The sequence below is a fragment of the Syngnathoides biaculeatus genome, chromosome 16 (assembly GCF_019802595.1).
Source record: "Syngnathoides biaculeatus isolate LvHL_M chromosome 16, ASM1980259v1, whole genome shotgun sequence".
NCBI lineage: Eukaryota > Metazoa > Chordata > Actinopteri > Syngnathiformes > Syngnathidae > Syngnathoides > Syngnathoides biaculeatus.
The window spans coordinates 23,320,076-23,339,303 of record NC_084655.1 but is presented as its reverse complement, the minus strand read 5'-3'; the positions used below and the strand labels follow the sequence as shown (position 1 = coordinate 23,339,303).

Here is a 19,228-nt window from a genome sequence, read left to right as displayed (position 1 = left end):
ATGACCCTCCTTCATCTACGGGCAATTTGTTGTTTGGAAATGTGGGAGGACCCCAGAGTACCCTAAAAAAAGCAAACTCCACACAAGTGGAAGGCCAAGTCCAGATTGAAATACAGAACCTGATGACTGTGAGGTGGAAGCGTTCACTCTTCTGGCCTGAATTTCTTACAACTCGCGGTGATGGTTTTGAATAAGATCTGCAACAGATGTGAAAATTATTTCTACCTGTTATTGTCTTTGCCTTTTGAACCGAGCGTCTGAAAAAAATACATCTGGAAGATGTCGCCTCGACGGAGCAAAGTGAGTCAGGACTTTCGACAGTTCTTTGGGATTCAGGCAAACAGGCACCGCTTTGCACGAGGGCCCCCCTGACCCGTGGGTGACTGGAGCGAGATGCGCTCCGATAAGGGTGGGGACCCCCACAGGTGGGAGCTTAACTGGGGTCTTTTTGTCATTTTTTTTGCTGAAGACTTCCTCCGCGTATCTTGGGTTAGGCCTACGTCCAAATTGCAATCCCGAACCATCTCACAGCTACAGTAACCTCATATGGACCCTCCCGGAGGCGGAGCCTGCAGGCTAAAGCTATGACTCATGTCGGCTTGCTGCCAGACTCGGGTTGCGCGTTCTTGACAGGATTCTCACTGCTGACTTAATGGCGGACGTTTTTTTTTTTTGGTGTTGCACCAACCCGGACTGCAGTCAGGTTAGACTCAGATTAGCAAGAACAAACCCGAGGAGCGATATCGCCTTCTGATAGAATTCGAGTCGGTCTAATATTGCCGATGACGAGTTTTGGGTCAGCCGTTTGGCTTGAGGTAACCTTTTCGACAAAAGCCAAATCAATTTTCCACTAGCACGCAATAAGGGAAGAAATAAAAAGTATTCTTTGTGTGACATAAAACAAAGTTTGTCCACGAGGCTAATCCCTTTGCCCGAATCCCACAATGACTTTAGGCGTGGCGGCTTTGGATTTCTCCGCACAATGATTCCGACTTTAGTTACTTCCAGACGTGTTTTGCTTTGGAGCTATTCTGTTGTTAGTCAGGGTTTTCTTTTTCGGTGGTGGTGGGGCAATAAAAAAAGCATTTCATAGTGTAACCAAACCCATGTCCAATATCTTTATGAGCAACAAATCATATTATCCAGCTTGCATATGGGCAGGGAAACCTGATTTTGGTGCGCGTGTGCATATATATATATATTCCTCAAGGGTTTTTCCCCTCTTGGCTCCTGTATTTTCTTTACTTCAGAAAGCTAAGTTGCAATGGACGCCGTATGAAAATGTTCTCCTTGGATGCCGTCTACGAAACAGTTGGTGCAAATTCAATATTGATCATAAAATAAAATGTATCTGAAAAAAAAGTAGGCGGTCCAGCTGGTAAGGCGCTGGCCTCACAGTTCTGAGGACTCTGGCTCAATCCTGGCCCCGCCTGTGTGGGGTTTGGGTCTTCTCCGGGCACTCCGGTTTCCTCCCACATCCCAAAATCGTGCAACATTAATTGAAGACTCTAAATTGCCCATAGGTGTGATCGTGAGTGCGACCAGTTGTGTGTCTCGATGGGCCCTGCGATTGGCTGGCGACCGGTTCAGGGTGTACCCCGCCTCCTGCCCGTCGAGAGCTGAGATAGGCTCTAGCACTCCCCGCGACCTTTATGAGGATGAGCAGCGATGAAATGGATGGATGATAACAGTCAGGGACACTGATAAAGCCCCCCCCCCCAAAATGGGAAAAGAAAATACAGCTTGAAAAAAAATCATGCGTTGAAAACAACCACGCAACTTAATGCTAACACAAGCGGAAATGCCATAGAGGGGCGAACAAAACCAAACGACTTTGCAGAAGTGATAACTCTTCAACCAACAAGTATCTGAACACAAACGGTGCACATCTAGAGAGTAAATATGATACTCAATTGAGAAGGAAACATTTTTAATATACGGTTTGGTCAAATACACAATGTGTAATTTCCTGTGGGCCATTTTGACCCGCAACTCGAGACAAAAAGCAACGGTTTGTATCCCGAGGTAGTGCAAATTTTAACCCGCGCTGGCCTGAGCACTCTGGTTCATTCCCGGCCCCGCCTGTGTGCAGTTTGCATGTCTCCGGGCGGGCACTCCGGATTCCTCCCACATCCCAAAAACGTGCAACATTAATTGAATTCTCTAAATTGCCCATAGGTGTGATCGTGAGTGCGACCAGTTGTTTGTCTCGATGTGCCCTGCGATTGGCTGGGAACCAGTTCAGGGTGTACCCCGCCTCCTGCCCGTCGAGAGCTGAGATAGGCGCCAGCACTCCCTCCGACCCACGTGAGGATAAGCGACAAAAGAAAATGGGTGGATGGATTAAAAAAAAAAAAAATACAGGATTATTTTGTACGGCAATTGTGTTGCTCTTCTTCGGTGTGCATCGGTGGGAGCAGAGCAGAAGTGCAGTGTTGCATCATCTTGTGTGCCCCCCCCCCCCCCAAGCTGGCAAGCAGGGCACAGGGCACCGTCTCGACCCAACAGCCCACAGGGAGTCCGGGCGGCGTTCCGCGCATTCCTCGCCTGTTTACAAACAGGAATGCACCTGACGAGCCGGCGGTGCAAAGCGGAGCGGCACCAGCGCGACCGGCGGGGCTCCGGAGACGACCTTCAGCCGCTCACGCTTTCTTTCGGGCCTCGTCGCGCAGGAATGCGTCGGGGACCGATGACGGCGCGACCCGCCTCTTCTTCGGGGGGAGGGAGCAACAAAGCGACGGGGAGGGTCGACCCGTTTCCGGAGAAGTGCGCTTGCTAAAGGGCCACGAGTCGCCGCCATTAGCCCCGTCGTGCGCGCCATCAATAGAGTACTGTACTGATATATATATGTATATATATATATATATCAGTACAGTATATCAAAAAAAAAACCTCAAGCTTTATTCCACTTAACGCCCAATCCTTCGTGCATTTGTCTGTTTAACCTATCCCCAGTCATTCCTGCATAACACGATAGTAGCAATCGGTGTCAAGGAAGTCTGTAGAACAGACTGCTTTCAGAGTTGTGTATGTTAGCTGGAAGTCATTCATTTTCAAGGCGACTGTTGTAAAATGAGTTTGAAATGATTTTGCACTCTTCGGGATTATGGTTTGGGATCTGTTTGTGGTTTGCACTAATAATGGAAGCAATTCCAAACCTATTTTATTATTATATTATGGCAGGCACGGTGGATCACCTGGTAAAGCGTCGGCCTCCCAGTTCTGAGGTCCTGGGTTCGATCCCGGCCCCGCCTGTGTGGAGTGTGCCTGTTCTCCCCGTGCCTGCGTGGGTTTCCTCCGGGTACTCCCGTTTCCTCCCACATCCTAAAAACATTAATGGGACACTCTAAATTGCCCCTAGGTGCGATTGTGAGTGCGACCAGTTGTTTGTCTCTATGTGCGCTGCGATTGGATGGCGACCAGTTCAGGGTGAACCCCGCCTCCTGCACCGTTGACAGCTGGGATAGGCTCCAGGACTCCACGTGACCCTTGTGGGGATAAGTGGCAAAAGAAAATGGATGGATTATTTTTTTGTGCAGCTGGAAAGTGTTGGCCTCACAGTTCTGAGGTTCCGGGTTCAATCCCGGTCCCGCCTGTGTGGAGTTTGCATGTTCTCCCCGTGCCTGCGTGGGTTTCCTCCCGCATCCCCAAAAACATTACTTGGACACTCTAAATTGCCCATAGGTGTGGCTGTTTGTCTCAAGGTGCCCTGCGATTGGCTGGCGACCAATTCAGGGTGCACCCCGCCTCCTGCACCGTTGACAGCTGGGATAGACTCCAAGCGCTCCTTGCGTCCCTTGTGAGGATAAGCGGCAAAGAAAATGGACGGGCCGTTATGATGCATATCCAAGTTCGATTGGTGAATTTAATAATTCAAAATAATGCACTTTTCACCTGCCCCGGGTGTTTGTTTCTTTGTGCACTGCGATTGGCTGGCACGCAGTTGAGGGTGCATACCCCGCCCCTATCCCGGGTTCAAGGCACTCCTTGTGAGGATGAGGGGCTCAGGAAATAGATGGATGGTAAAAACAGGGCTGATTGTTCTTCTTCCTCCCCGCACCCCACCACTTTTTCACGTGCGCATAAAAGGCACAGTGCGTACCTCGTATGCATGACTGATAAGAGTGGAATTTGACTCACGACAATATGTTTTCAATGGAAGCGCAATCACGCAAATCAAGACGTGCAATCCAGTTGAGTTGAGGGCGGGGGAGTCGAGTGGGCTCCCGGGTGACGTGCAGGCCCCAACAGGGCGGTGTTCTCCGGCCCAGAAAAAGTCCGACTGGGGCGTGAGAGCCACATCTGGAATAGCAGCGAGCGAGCACGACGACGACGACGACGACGACTTCGACAGGAGCCAACGACGAGTCCAGCAGTTTTCACGGAAACGTTGACTTTGTGTAAGGTTGCACGACTCTTCGGACCTTTTAATTATGTTGCTGGGTTTTGTTTTGTTTGTTTTGGGGGTTTTTTTTTTTCCCTCCGTGTTCTAACCACGCAGCAGGAGCTTCCCCTCCTCTCACTGGAACTTTTTGGGACTTGTTTGAATACTAAAGTGTTGATTTAGGGGAGATCGTGTCGTGTAAATATTCAGGACGGTTCGTTCGAGTTTTCGTCGTCGGTTTCGCGTTTCCACGCAGAATCTTTTTACGAGTACAATCTTTTTTTTTTTTTTTTTTTTTGCTCCGAAACATGGACGTACTTTTCTTGCTATGTTTTTGTTGCGATAGTTACACAATATCATTTTCCTCCCTTCCCTTAGATATAAAATATTATTTGAAACGCGACATTTTCCCCGTAGTTTGCACTTTTGACGTTGGGAACGTAAGAGGATACTTCCTCGTAGAAGTAAACATTGCGGTTGATGGCCGCAAGTGAGGAAATGTCGCCATCTATTGCCCGAAGCCTGCTAGTGCGTGACAGTTTTTTTTTTAATTGTATTTTTATTTTTTTCCATTTGTGTATGTGTGTGTTTTTTTTTTTTTTTTTTCTTCGTAGAAATACTTGAAAATGCTGCTCATCCTGCTCGGAGTGCTGATCTTGCACCTCATCATCCTCATCCTTCTCATTGTGTCCACATCAGCAAGTGTCAGTGTGAATTCATTCTTTTTACTTACTCGAGGAGTCATTTGATTTACGCTCATATTATTTATATTTCATGTGATTTTTTTTTTTTTAGAATGTTATATTTTATTATGTTATTTTGTTGTATGCCGTGTTGCAATGAAGATACAAGTATTTCTAAAATTAACCCTTTAGAGTGAAAGCCTATTAATAGTTACACTCTTCACTATGTTATGTTCATTTGTTATATCCATATATAATTTCATTTTATTGCACTGCCGATCTTTAAAAAGCATGATACAGTATTTTTAGCATCCTTCAAAATTTCTTCAATTAATTTTACTCTATCACGTGTCGCTGCGCTCTCAAGAAATATTCTTTATCTATTAAAAAATTCAAGATTGTTTGCACTCTTAATTTGTAGAATTCGTCCATCATTGTAGCATTTTTCGAGTATGCTTTAGTGTACATTGTCTGTACCCTAACGTAACGTTCCGACAAGTTGTCGCGGCGCCAGATGTCGCGGAGCGAGTGCACTTGTCGCGCCGCCATCACGTTGTCGTCGTGTCGAGCAGGCCTGGAGCGTCGGGAGCGACGTCAGCAAGGACCTGTGGTACAACTGCCTGACCAAAAGCAACCTCTACCAGTGCGCCGCGGCCAGCAACGAAGGTTCCGTTTGCCGCTGCACGTGCAAATAAAATTGTGCGCAACGACGCGTGACCATGTGATGTTGCGTCTACGCGGCGCTCGTAGATTGGATCCAGGCGGTGCAGGCCCTGATGATCTTGGCCGTGCTCTTCTGCTTCTTCTCGCTGGTGGCGTTCGTCTTCCAGCTGTTCAAACTGGTGAAGGGCGGCCGCTTCTTCTTCACCGCCATCTTCCAGATCTTGGCCAGTGAGTACGCACGCGTGCGCGGACGCAGCCGGGCGGGGTCGCCGCCCTCAGTTCAGCGCTGCAAAAGGACTTCTTTTTGAGCCCTTGAGGCCACCGTACACAGCTAAAGTGAGCCTAACCAGGCCAAATGTGGAGTTTATTACTCTTCATTTGTGGCTCCATTAACAATTTATTGTCACAGTTCCAGACTTAACAAAAAAAAAAAAAAAAAAAAAAAAAACATGTAAAACAGTGAGAATAATTGGGGACATTGGTGTTTTATTTTAAAAGGTAAATGAGAAATTATATTTAAAAAAATAACGATCACGTGGCACGGTGGGTCAGCTCGTAAAGCCTTGGCCTCACAGTTCTGAGGTCCCGAGTACGATCCCGGACCCGCCTGTGTGAAGTTTGCATGTTCTCCCGCGTGCCTGCGTGGCTTTTCTCCGGGTGGGCACTCCGGTTTCCTCCCACATCCCAAAAACGCTCCAAATTGCCCGGAGGTGTGATTGTGAGTGCGACTGTTGTCTGTCTCCATGTGCCCTGCGATTGGCTGGCGACCGGTTCGGGGTGTACCCCGCCTCCTGCCCGGTGACAGCAGCGATATGCTCCGGCACTGCCCGTGACCCTTGTGAGGATAAGCGGCGAAGAAATGGATGGATGGTAACAGTCAAGGACACTGATAAAGCCCCAAAAACTCCAACTTGACACAAAAAAATCCTGCTTTGAAAACAACCACGTAACTTTGCTTTCAAGTCTGCTAACTTCATGCTAACACAGGCGGAAATGCCATAGATGGGCTAACAAAACCAATCGACTTCTATAACTCTTCAACCAAAAAATATTTGAACACGTAGAGAGTTAATATGATACTCAATTGAGCATGAAACTCAAAGTGTAATTTAATTCGGGCCAAAAAGGCGACGGTTTGTATCCCGAGGTAGCGCAGACGCTAACGCTCGCTGGCCTCCCTCGTGCGCCGCAGGTCTGTTCGTGATGTGCGGCGCCATCATCTACACGGTGATGAGGTCGGAGGACACGCCCGGCTTGCAGTTCGGGTACGCCTACGTGCTGGCCTGGGTGGCGTTCCCGCTCTGCCTCATCAGCGGCCTCATCTACATCGTGCTGAGGAAGAAGGAGTGAGCGAGGGCGCGGCGGCCGGCCGAAGGAGGAGGGCGGAAGGAGTCGTGAACGGAGGAGGAGAAGAAGAAGAAGAAAAGGGGAGGCGTCGCACTGTGCCTACTGCCCACAGACCAACAACAAAAAGACTGACATCACTAGCGGACGACAAAAGACTTGTCGTGACTTGCGTACAGTACAAATATGTACATAGCGTCTGTGGTTTTTAGACATATTTATAGCATTTTTACATTACGTGTTGTACATAGTGTTGTTAACATCGTTGTTACGAAGAGCGTGTGTGTCTCTCACACGTCATGCAGCTGTGCCAAAGAAGTGTTGCTTCGTCCGCCAAATAGTTAGCTTTCTCTTTTATTGTTGTGATTGTTTTTTTTTTTTTTTTTTTTTTTTTTAATGCTTTGAATAATGTGCCTTAGCTTTGAAAAGGTTGTACTTCCCGATGGAACTCATAGCATTGTGTTTACTTGATACTCCAAATAAAAATGTTGCATTTTAGTTTTGATAAAATGGTGCTTTTTTTTCTTCTTGTTTTTCAAAAAAATGTATAGCCTCTTTGGTGTTTGTGTAGCCACTCGTCCTGTGATTAATTCGCTTTGTGTACGCACAAAGTATTGTCAGTATTCATCTAAATAAACCTTCACTTTGTTGTAAACGCATGTCGGTAAATGCGTATTTGATGTTAGTGTCCAAACATTGAAGGACAAGGTACATTTGTAAAGTGGCTCAGCATCTTTTGACCGTTTCTACATGAAAATTGTGGAATGTTCACGGGGAAAAAATAGCTACTTGGAATGTTTTGATGGGAAATATGAAAGGGTGATTTCAATTTGGATTGTGTCAATTTTTCTGATTAAAGGCCTCCATTTTCATGTCCAGATAGTTCTGTTACGATGTCGATTGTACAAAATGCATGCAACTAATAAAAAAATGTTTCATAAGACGCCCGGGAAGTGCTTGACTGTGCTGCACTACTCATTTCCGACTGCAGGTGTCGTTGTTTACCCAGCAAGACACGTAGTCAACCTGATCAATTTGAGCTAATTACGCGACGAAAAACGCGACCTGTCTGAAATATGAATACAATTTGCAAAACGGTAAGAAAGCGAACCTTTTCATGACAATGAAGTGCCAGTTCGTGCGATTAAGTGGTAGTAAGGGAGCCGAGGGAGTACTTAATGGACGTTTAATGTTTAAAAGACAGCTAATATTAATACTTGCTCATTTCTTTTCTATTCAGACCGAAGGAACGTTAAATAAAACGTTGCGGTAAGAATAAATAATGATAAATGGGAGTTAGTCCGTGTACAAGGCCACCAAATTCAAAACTAGCATGCTAGCATCAATTTTTGACCGGAGTTGTCAGTTTTTTTTTTTTTTTTTTTAATTCTCTTCGTTTTTCAGTGTTTTGTTTGGAGGACAACATTGAGATTTGAGCAACAGCCGCTTGATTTAAGGAGTCCTAAAGTTTTCCGCAGAGCTGGTGAGTGACTTTATGACACAAACACAATGTCAGATATGTTCAAATGAGACATAATGTGAAATAATACAGCCAAGAAAGCACATTATTTATCTCGGTAAGAGAAGCTTGTCGACATTTATTGTGCCCCTCATCTCATATGCCTTTTACATATTTGTACTTTTCTTTTTTTTTAAATTCAGCATCAATACAAAGACCATGAAAATTTATACTGTAGTAGATGACAATAAAAAAAAAACAATAAAATTGCTAAAGCAAAAGTAAAGTGGCAGTAATAAATTTCAAAGGATGTATATTGTAATGAATAGTTCTCACCGCTAGGGGGTGGCAGTGACACACGTATACACAATTCCCCCCGTTTTTTTTTTTAAACCCCATAACTCCATCGAAATGATTCTCTTTTAAATTAAGTAATCAATCGATTATTCCGTGACGCTTGTGATTTACAAATTTCCATCTCTCATATCCGTGCTAAAAATGTCACATTTCCCCCACATCGGGCTTCCTTTTTCCGAGCGCACAATAACGGTGAAGTAACATGACATTAATCTGCTCACTCTGACGCTCGCTCGCGAGTTGGCACCAGCATGGATTATTAAAAGAGGATTCTGCCTGTGATCAAAAGTGTTTTTAGATGTGTTACACTTTTGAGCATCAGAGACAAACTTGGAGAGTTTTGAGCTGTGGGCCAAAATTAGACGCGAGGCTGAATTTAAACCCCGAGCATGTATGAGGAATACAGTGGGAGATATCAAAATTTGATCCCCTCCTGAATTTGTTATGTTTTCTCACTTGCAACTGCTTGCTGCACGCTGACACAACACCGCGTACACTTTTGTTTGACGGGGGCATTTTTCGAAAGCGCAATCGATTGCCCTTCGTCGAGCTCCCACCTGGCGATGACCCTCAGGAAGGGAGCAGACTCAAAGTACACGGTTGGAACTTGTTTATAATCTCAGGCGGTTGCAAGAAAACAGCCGGGAAGACACGGCGCCGTGACGGTAATTAAAAACTTGGCGGCGGCATGTCACGTGCGCAGTCTCGCCTCAACCTTGCCGGTGAACATCTCTGCAGCAGGGTCGGAATCGTAAACGAGAATCTCTTCTGAATGGCCTCAGCTGGATGAGTAAAGGCTAAATGTAATCAACAAAATATGAAAACTGGAAAAAAATGACACAAAAGGTTTGGTGGAAAGTGTTTCGATCAGATGAAACCAAAGTGGAGTTATTTGGCATCACCTGAACGTGCCACTTTTGAAGGATGGGGGGGAGTCGTATGACCAAGACAACGGACAAAGTGTGGGATTGGAAATATTTTGTTTCCCTGCTTTTTTTCTGTAAAGGGCGACTTCGCCGTTCGCTGAAGGAAATGCTGCTTGAAAATGGATCATCCAGTGTCGCAAAACATAAAGAAAGGACCGAAACATAAAAACAAACAACCGAACGAACGAACGAACGAACGACATGTTGAAGTCATGGCTGCCCGGCCAATCTCGAGACCTGCACCCGGTAAAAAACCTGCAGAGGGAACTGAATATGGAAGTAAAGGATTTGAAGGATTTGACAGGATTTGAATTTGACATTTTCATCCAGCCATCCATTTTCTTCGCCGCTTATCCTCACGAAGGTCGCGGGGAGTGCCGGAGCCTATCCCAGCTGTCAATGGGCAGGAGGCGGGGTACACCCTGAACTGGTCGCCAGCCAATCGCAAGGCACATGGAGACAAATGGCCGCACTCACAATCACACCTATGAGCAATTTGGAGTGTCCAATTAACGTTGCATGTTTTTGGGATGTGGGAGGAAACCTGGGTGCCCACCCAGAGAAAAGCCACACAGGCGCGGGGGGAACATGCAAACTCCACACAGGCGGGTCCGGGATTGAACCCGGGACCTCAGAACTGTGAGGCTGACACTTTACCATCTGATCCACCGTGCCACCTCACATTTTCAAAAGTTGTATTTCAGTATAATTTTTCATTGTAAATTCAACCAGCTACAATTCGCTGCCTGAAATTCAACGGGCTACAATTTGCAGTCTAAAATTCAGGGTCTGTGCAACAAGGCAGGGTTACTTCAGGTCAGAACAGAACAGGCAGCCAATCACAGTTACAATTTTTAATCACACACTAAAAGCGCAACTGGATTGGCTGGGTGTTCGGTTCTGACCTGAAGTAACCCTGCCTGGTGGCACAGACGCTGAATTTTAGACTGCGAATTGTAGCCGGTTGAATTGTTAACATTGAAAAGTCACACTGAAATACAACTAATATTTACTTCCATACCTGAAGCTTTGAGTTTCCAACTTGCAATTTTTCATGCGCATTTTTGACAGATATTCCGTCATCGTAATTAATACACAATCATGACAATTACGAGACTTGTTTGTGATGAAGAAAACGTGAAAAATCAAATCCATAGTTGTTTCCTCCCCTGCATATTATAAATCTGTGGCACAGGCAGAACTATTTCCTCTTCCTGCCTCTGACATGATGAATACATAAAAGAGGAGCGACGTAAAAACAAACACGGCGACTTCCCATCCGCCATCTGTGCACACACGCGCCGCCCGATTTGACGCGAGCTGGCTGCAGGCTGCTTGCACGGCTCACCTAAAACAGAGAAGCGCGTAACGTATTGGCCGTGTCGGGGGAAACTCCAGAGATCCGTAATGGCCCCCACGGCTCCATTTCAAACGCAGTTAACCTTAAGAGTTATTTATCACCGGGCGGGTCACCGGGGGGCCGCTCGGCGTTCGCCGCGGGGAAAGGGGAGGACGCTTCGGTCGGCGGCTCCGTTTGACTGCAACGCAATCCGTTTCCCGGAGGCTGGTCCGCCCGTAAAGGAAACAACCGGCAATTTCAATCATCTTAAAACCATTTTAAAACCGGCATTAATCAAACGGGCGAGTGTAAAAAGCTTAGCCGCTGTAGTAAAATACCACGGAGGTGGTCAACGGTGGAAATTCTTGAAAGGACTTTGACTTTTGCGCCCCCGTTCCATGTCGGGGCTGTTTATACGGAACAGTCTCATGGAGGAAAGATGGTAGGATGTTGACATTTGCAGACAGTTTGAAAGGCGCAATACACCTTCCAACTTGCTCCTGTTTTGCCTTTACCGCTGCCCAAGGAAGGTGGAAATTTGCCACGTGGAATGACTTTCAAACTCACTTTTTACCCATCAATGGCCTTGATAGAAAGAAATATGTCAGATTTTTTTTTTTTTTTTTTTTTTTAAGGCCGTTTGAAAGGGTCCAACAATGGCGTCAACCCGCCTCTGACACTATGTGGAAAATCGTTGATTCGGTTCCGCGTGTACTACGTGCGGGAAAATGCCGTAAAAATGGCCGCCGGTAGCGTGAAAGGGGTTGCGCTTGCCCGATGCGATGGGCCCGTTCGGTTCCAATGGCGCACGCAACGGAGCCAGCTGACGGCTCGTCCGAACGGGACTTCGGAGAAGGTTCTCGCTCTCGTCTTCCCTTCTCTTGTGACGTCCTCTGACGGTCGGCTTTGTCGTTTTGCGAAATAGTCCGCCTCTCCCCCGCAATCGCCGCCGCGGCCTTCACGAGTGACCAAACGATGGAGAGAAAGGGCGGGCCCGGCTTTATTCGGCGCTGATTTCATCACGCCTATAAATCTCTGGCGAAAATCAAAGCGCGTCCCCCTCCCGCCGCCCGTCCCTCGCTGGCCTTTTTGTCTTGCTAATACACATTAGCGCGCGGCCCACTGCGCACTTTGACGGCACCGCCGACAGGATCCGGGCAAAGTTGCACATGTGGAACCTGAGGGCACCTTTGACCCGCCTCCCCGCTGTGAAATCCGGCTACTGGTGTCTGCCTCAGACCCCCACCATGCGCAGGAATCTGAAAGCCCGAGTTCCTGCATTCAGTTCTCTCTTTGAGACGTGTCACAGGCCACTTTTTTTTTAAATACCAACCTCACCCGTATTTTGCATAAGAAAAATCTCATGGGACAAACAGTGGTAATCTTGATTTATGGGTGGATCAATTCACGACTTTTCACAGTTGTTAGTTAGTTGTTGCGTATCAAAATTCTTGACCATCGCCAGAAAATGCCACATCTAGAATTGTCTGTGATCTCATCACCTGATTAGAATTTGGGATTTATCGTGTAATTTTCAGGTGACAGGTGTTGATTTAAACTGATCAGGTTGTTTTATTTTCTCAATTGAAAAATCAGAAACCCACAAAATAATTGTGGGGTACGACGATCTCGCCAAACAGAAGTGAAACAGCTTAGTTTTATCTGAGAGGATGGAATGTTTTTTTTTTAATATATATATATAAAACTGATATTTTAAGAGTGACAGAATTTGAATCACGCAAAGAATTGTTGACGTTTCATTGCGAATTCATCGGATCGGACTCGCTAGGGGCAGATTCTCAAATTGAAGTGACTCGGCTCAAAGTCGGGTGGCAAATACAATATCGTGATCTAGTTTGGGTCTGGCTCTCATTCAAAATGGTCCACAAATATCGAGATCTGACAATTGAAATAATGATTCTCTTACTCCGCGTGAAGTCTCGCTCTTTTTAGCCGCACGCAAACGGCGACAGGTGGAATCGGCCGTCCCTCGTCCATCTAATGGACGAGCGTCGATTTGTTCTGCCAGTTTCACGTCTTCCGTTATATTATTTTGCAAATCAATATTTGCATTGGGTGCCTGAATTTGGCGCTTCCCTGCGCCTGTTTGCCAGCGCTTCGGTCACACGCTCAATGCCGCCACGGTGCGTTCGCCACGTTCTTCTCGCGAAGGTTTTTTTTTTGCACTCGCGTTTCTCCTTTAATTACGCAGCGACGTGTCTGTCAGGCCTCAGCAGAGCCGAGCCAAATTAAAGAGCTGCGTTGAAACAACAATGCTTCAAACGCGTTCCTCGTGCTTGAGATGGAGCCGATAATTCGCCGGGGCTCACACGTAGGGCGCTGGCGCATGGGGGCGCTTACACGGCGGACCGAGCAGGGCCAGAAAACACGATTCGGTTGAATGCGAAGAGAATGCGATTGTGTCATCCGCGTGTTTCTGTGGATGCGGCGTGATCCAACAGATACGGGCAACGATGTGAGAAAGACTGATGGGACTGGACCGTGTGCAAAATTGCTGCATGGTTCGTTCACTTCACGCAAATCTTCCATCCATTTTCTACACTTTCAATCAGATGATTTTCTGGAATCTGTAGACTGCAACCTTGGCATATCAACGACCCTCCTATATATAAAAGTGATGGGTCTACAAACAAGTTTTCTGCATAAATATCTTCAATTTACAAAGTATGATTCAGTTTGTTATCAGCTAAGCGCAGTTGTTCTTTCTCTCACGGGATCTATGCGTCATATATTTCGTGTACAGACGCAGTACCTTCTTTGGGTTTTGTTCATTATCTTGATCCAAAATCTTCCACAGGTTGAAATCCGATTTACTGCGTTTCGTCTCTTGAAAGCGTTGCCTTCGGTTTGACTCTGTGTGGTATTTACAGCCTCGTGTGTGTGTCACGGAGGTTAAATAAGCCGAGCGCTCGATCTAATGAAGGACGGCGGCCGGGGGCTCGATCGGAGGTCAGCGCGAAGTCGCTGCGTTACTTCAACCTCGCCGATGCCGGGCCGGCGGTCCCAGTCTCCCCCTCGGCGGAGTCGTGGGTGTCCTTTGTTTTATCTTCCCGGGTCGCAAGGTCTTTACCGGTGACTGATGATCAGAGGGAAGCCTCGTCGAGTGCGGAGTGAGGAAAGGTCCAATTACTCCTTTGGCAAACACGGACGGTGGCTGGATTTACACTCCATGCTTCAAGTGACTCAATTCCAATTTATTTATTCTGCTCTCGAGGGGCACACGTTGGATATGCGTCACGGCGCCGTAAATGGGAGGGGGGTGGGGGGGGCACACGGAATCTGATATCTCCAGATTGGAATCGGAGCGCTTCCAAACGGGCATAAAATTCTGATACAGTCTGTGCCAGTGTGAGTGCGGCACGGAGCTACTTCGTCAGCGCGAGTTTAACGGCATCCAAATACACCACGTGAAGACGTACGAGGCTAACCCTATTGCTGCTTCCACCCAAATATCAAAAAATGAACTGACGCTGACTTTAAAAATAAACTAGAACAAGAGCGTACACCATAAAGATGTTACGCTGTAGGTGTGTTCGTCATTCCATGAGTAAAATAATTCCTATCGACGGCCAGTGGAAAAATGGCGAGATTACCCTCGTTTGAATCCCACACAGTGGCGAAAGTTAGCCCAACCTGCGTGACGGTTCATATTTGTATTATTCTGTGCATGCAGGTTGTTCCGCCAGTGTGTGACATCGATATCGGAAATGCGTTACTTCAAATGCACAAGAAAAGAAAAAAACAAAACAAAACAAAATGGAGTAAAGCCACTTTTTGTTGGGGGGTTGGGATTCGCAAAGTCACCAATTCCTTGATTTACTCCGTTCACTTACCCTCTGCTGTTTGCCGAAAATCTCTCCTATTTGCTACCAAGGGAATGTTGAAGTAAGTTGAGGAACTTCAATGGGACAAAAGTAGTCCTTTTGGTCACGTGCAATCACAAACGCTTTTTGGCGGCTGTCAGTTTTTTTCTTGCGGATTTTCACCGTTTGCAGAAGCCAAGGGTGAGGGTTAAATGCTTCATCTTTCAGTCAGAATCGAGGTGCTGAACCTGCAGTACAAATCGAACCTCAAGCACAGGAAAACTGCTGCAATGTTTGATGTATCGGGTCACAAATTCTAATCTTTTAATGAATCAATCTGGGGTTGGGCTACAACAAAGCAGTCGTCAGGGCGACCCTTCCTGCTTGCTTTTTTCATGCATGTTTACCACGTACCATCATTTATTTTCATTTTCGGAGCAAGCGGATTGCACGAATGTTGTCGCATCGTGACAGCTGCTGGCCGGCACGTTACTAAACATTCCCACTCAAGACCACCTTACGAGCTGTAAAACGTTGTTATTGTGCATCTCAACAGCCAAGTGTCTGTTAATATACACTCTGTAAGAGACGAGTGGCAACGTTGACGGCTCACCGGGGTAAAGTTTTAGCCTGCGTTGACTTTGTTTCCCCTTCACAAATTCCAAGTTTAAAAGACAATAACACGGCAGCCCTTGTAAGGGTGCAGAGGTAAACTTCGAAGCAGTTGTAAGCGGCGGGGTGTACCTCCGTCGCTGGCAATGTTGTAAACGGTGCTGAAGGGAGCCTCCCGACGGCCCTCCCCCAAACCGTGACAGTCACGCCATCGTGTCATCCGACCGCCTGCTCCCTGCTGCGCACTCGCCGACCCCTCGCGACTTAGTCGAGGCGGAGTGGTCGGCGCTTGTTGACCCTCCTCGCCAATGATTAGCCACATCTCGCTACGTTGTCGGTCTTCTGTAGTTTATGGACAAAGACGTGACGGAATTAGCGTAAATACCACAAAAGGTTTACCTTTCGCGGTCCTTGTGCAAACACGGGCTCACTTTACAAAGGTACGCTGGCGAAGGCTGTATGAATCCATCCATTTTCCAAGTTGCTTATCCTCACAAGGGTCGCGGTAGCACCAGAGCCAATCCCAGCTAACTTTGGGTAAAAGACAGACAACGCCCTTAAATTGTCACCATCACTGAGCGGGAATTCAACCCTCGCTCCACCCACCGAAGTCAGGCGGCCAGTGACTCTTGGCTTCATAAATACTTTATGAGTTGGTTATTTACTAATTTGTGAAGATTTATCACAGTCCCCCATTTTGCATGTGGGAGCACGTTCCAGTCCCACCTTCAATAGATGAAAATCCAAGCGATAGAGAAACCAAAAACACTTAAACTTGTTGAAATGCATGTAAATGTTTTAAAAATCATTTGAAATGTCTTTCAACACACACACAAAAAATACCCCACATAGAAATACTATAAATATTGTGGTGTTAGCGAAACTGTTAAAGTGTCAAAAACATTCTGGATTTCCCCCTAATTTTAAAGTATTTTTTTTTCCCCTTTCCAAGTAGTTATCAATATGCTTTTCCTACGAATTAGAACGTATGACTTTTTGCATGCAATCCTCGAATATTGCCATGAGAGCGGGCTGTCAAAACAAGCGTCCTTTGCGCGTCGTCTGATTTTAATAGCTGCGAGCGAGCAATTGCCACAGGCCCGCACAAAGCCACCGTCATTACAAATGCGTTTGGGGGAAAGTCTGAACTTGCGAGTGAGTTGCGGCTCAGCACGAAACACTTCAGATGCCTCACCACAAACAAAAATGGGGGAAAAAAAAAAAATAAATATTCATGTCCTCCAAAGGGGTGTGCCCGAAGTGTCTGGAATGTACCTGACTTGCAGTTTATATTATTATTTATATGAAGCTGTTGACAACTCGGGAACAGAAAAGACTCCTTTAATGCCCTAATCGTTAGCGGCGCTTGAAAGTGGGGCATTGTTTGGATTCCTTGTTACTTGTTAGCTATATCATAAAGAGTATCGGCTAATGAGCCAGGTGACCGTTCAACCCGTGCGCGCGCATGTGAGTGATGCTGTTTGGTATGGGAAGTCAAGCGTGAAGGCGGGAAAGCAATGGCAAACAGTCAAAAACAAAGGTTCCTAATATTTTGGTGCACTTATTTGCACGGGTGGGAGTGGGGGGAAAAAATATTTGGGCCGAAAACTTGGGTCAAACAAAAGTTTGATCTGGATATTCTGTTACTTTTAATCATCTGTTTGTGACGTGACGACGTAGACTTCGACATTTGCCTCTCGGACTAGTAGGCTAGTTCGTCTCTGACCGACTGCTAACGAGACGTGAAGATGTAGACTTTGACTTTCGCCTCTCGAACTACTCGATAGCTAGTTAGCCACTGACTGACTGACTGCTTCTTTCAACAAAGTACTTGGATTGTGATACTGTCAGGCCGTGTACTGAAGATGTAGACTGCTAATTTAGCTTCTTGTGCCACCTGCTAGCGAGTTAGCCATTGACCTCTTTTGTCAACGTAGGACTTCGACAGAACTTTCTTTGTGTTGTCTGACGAGGAATAAAGGTGTACACTGTGACGTTAGGTTCTCGCGCTAGTCACTGACTGCCTCTTTGAACAAAGGACTTGGATTGTGATATTCTGAGACTGTTTTACAGCAACGAGATGGAAAGATATTGGCTGTCGCGTTAGCTTCTCACACCAGCGAATGGATAGCTTTTTAAGTGGCGCGGTTCAAGAGGATGCGTCTCATGTTTTCACGTTTTACGTTAGATTCGTGGTTTCATTTCATTTAGGAATGTATGCAGGAATCCTCTGTTTATAAAAGTTTCTTCCTACAATTGGGTTGCAACCTGAATTGGTACATAAATCGGAACAAAGCATAGTCTAGCGTTGACTTACCACGAAATCCAGAATTATATTTGTATGTGGAACCCTTTTAAGACATGAATATGAAATAGTCCTTCTCTTGCTGCATGGCAAAGTATTCTAATGCTACCGTGCAAACAAGTTCATGGCGTGCCGTTCATCACCGAGGCCTTTCACCCGAACTATTCCAAATATTGATCCAAATGGAAAATGTTGCTTTGAAATCTGAATAAATTAGAGCGCGTTCAATGTCACACAACAGAGTGAAGTCCACGTTGAAGGTTCCACGGTAGAACTGAGGACTTTGTGAACTGAAATCACTTCGAGACAACAGTACTAATTCCTCCTTTACAGGGACAATCGAGTGGCTGGAGAACGCTGAAAGGCAGGAGGGCTTTGGACGCGTTAATCAGAGACGCCAGTTTGTTCTCAGGTTGATTAAAGCAGCGACGGGACTGTAAGTCACACGTCCCTGCGTCCCATTTCCCATGAGCACCTCGGGAGCCTTCAGCGGACGTAAATCAGTAAACAAAGGGACACCTTTTTACTTATTGGGACTACAGTAGGACCTGTAAGGTCCAACTCGGGAACTCATCGAAGATTTCAGCTCTTTGGTTTGTTTTCGCTTGTGATTCAGGACTTATGTGTGTCCCGTTTGTGGATTTGTCAGTTTTGTCCTGGAGCTTTGCTTCCCAAAGTCTTCAACGGGGAACTAGTTTTTTTTCCCCGAGGAGCGCAGAGACAAATTCTGTCCCTCTGGGATGCTGATTGAGGGTGGTACGGTGGAGCAGCTGGAAAGTGTTGGCCTCACAGTTCTGAGGTCCCGGGTTCGATCCCGGACCCGCCTGTGTGGAGTTTGCATGTTCTCCCCGTGCCTGGGTGGGTTTCCTCCGGGTGGGCACTCCGGTTTCCTCCCACCTCCCAAAAACATGCAACATTAATTGGACACACTAAATTGCACATAGGCGTGATTGTGAGTGCGACTGTCTCGATGTGCGCCGATCGGCTCCAGCACTCCCCGCGACCCTTGTGAGGATAAGCGGTTAAGAAAATGAATGAATGAATGAATGGATGTTGATTGACTGGCCAATTAAAAACCCCGTTGGAAATCATTCAACTTCATGAAACAGCTCCGACCCCCCCCACAAAACAGGTTAATCCAAGCAAAATATGTGATTAAAATGTCACAGACACGTTAAGATAAATGGAAACTATATTTAATTGTGGAAGAAGGTGGGGTGGGGGGGGGGGGGACCCACACCGTAATGTGTTTCAACAGCCTGGAAACGAAAAGCCATCACGAGCGAATAAAGTAGACCAAGTAAGCATGCGCAGCCTTTTCGCCGACTATTG

At 46.5% G+C, this 19,228-nt stretch overlaps 2 protein-coding genes across 2 annotated transcripts in view; both read left to right on the top strand.

Annotated features, from left to right (window-relative positions):
• The first annotated feature begins 4,091 nt into the window (after positions 1-4,091).
• On the top strand, positions 4,092-8,017 carry LOC133515008 (peripheral myelin protein 22-like). Its single transcript, XM_061847199.1, has 5 exons — positions 4,092-4,400; positions 4,999-5,088; positions 5,640-5,733; positions 5,818-5,958; positions 6,923-8,017. The coding sequence occupies exons 2-5, from the start codon at positions 5,011-5,013 to the stop codon at positions 7,078-7,080; spliced, it is 471 nt and encodes a 156-aa protein (XP_061703183.1). The 5' UTR covers positions 4,092-4,400; positions 4,999-5,010; the 3' UTR covers positions 7,081-8,017.
• A 40-nt stretch (positions 8,018-8,057) lies between these two features.
• The window catches only part of LOC133514754 (rho GTPase-activating protein 44-like), a 74,643-nt gene continuing 63,472 nt past the window's right edge, over positions 8,058-19,228 (top strand). The window contains 2 exon segments of the mRNA XM_061846684.1: positions 8,058-8,171; positions 8,479-8,557. Coding sequence (XP_061702668.1) covers positions 8,151-8,171; positions 8,479-8,557 — 100 coding nt within the window. The 5' untranslated portion in view covers positions 8,058-8,150.

Bases quoted from the DNA above. Each gene is read 5' to 3' on its own strand.
- LOC133515008 (XM_061847199.1), top strand. From the start codon at position 5,011: ATGCTGCTCATCCTGCTCGGAGTGCTGATCTTGCACCTCATCATCCTC. The intron at 5,089-5,639 runs GTCAGTGTGAAT...CGTGTCGAGCAG, and splicing joins TTGTGTCCACATCAGCAAGT to GCCTGGAGCGTCGGGAGCGA. The intron at 5,959-6,922 runs GTGAGTACGCAC...CGTGCGCCGCAG, and splicing joins CATCTTCCAGATCTTGGCCA to GTCTGTTCGTGATGTGCGGC.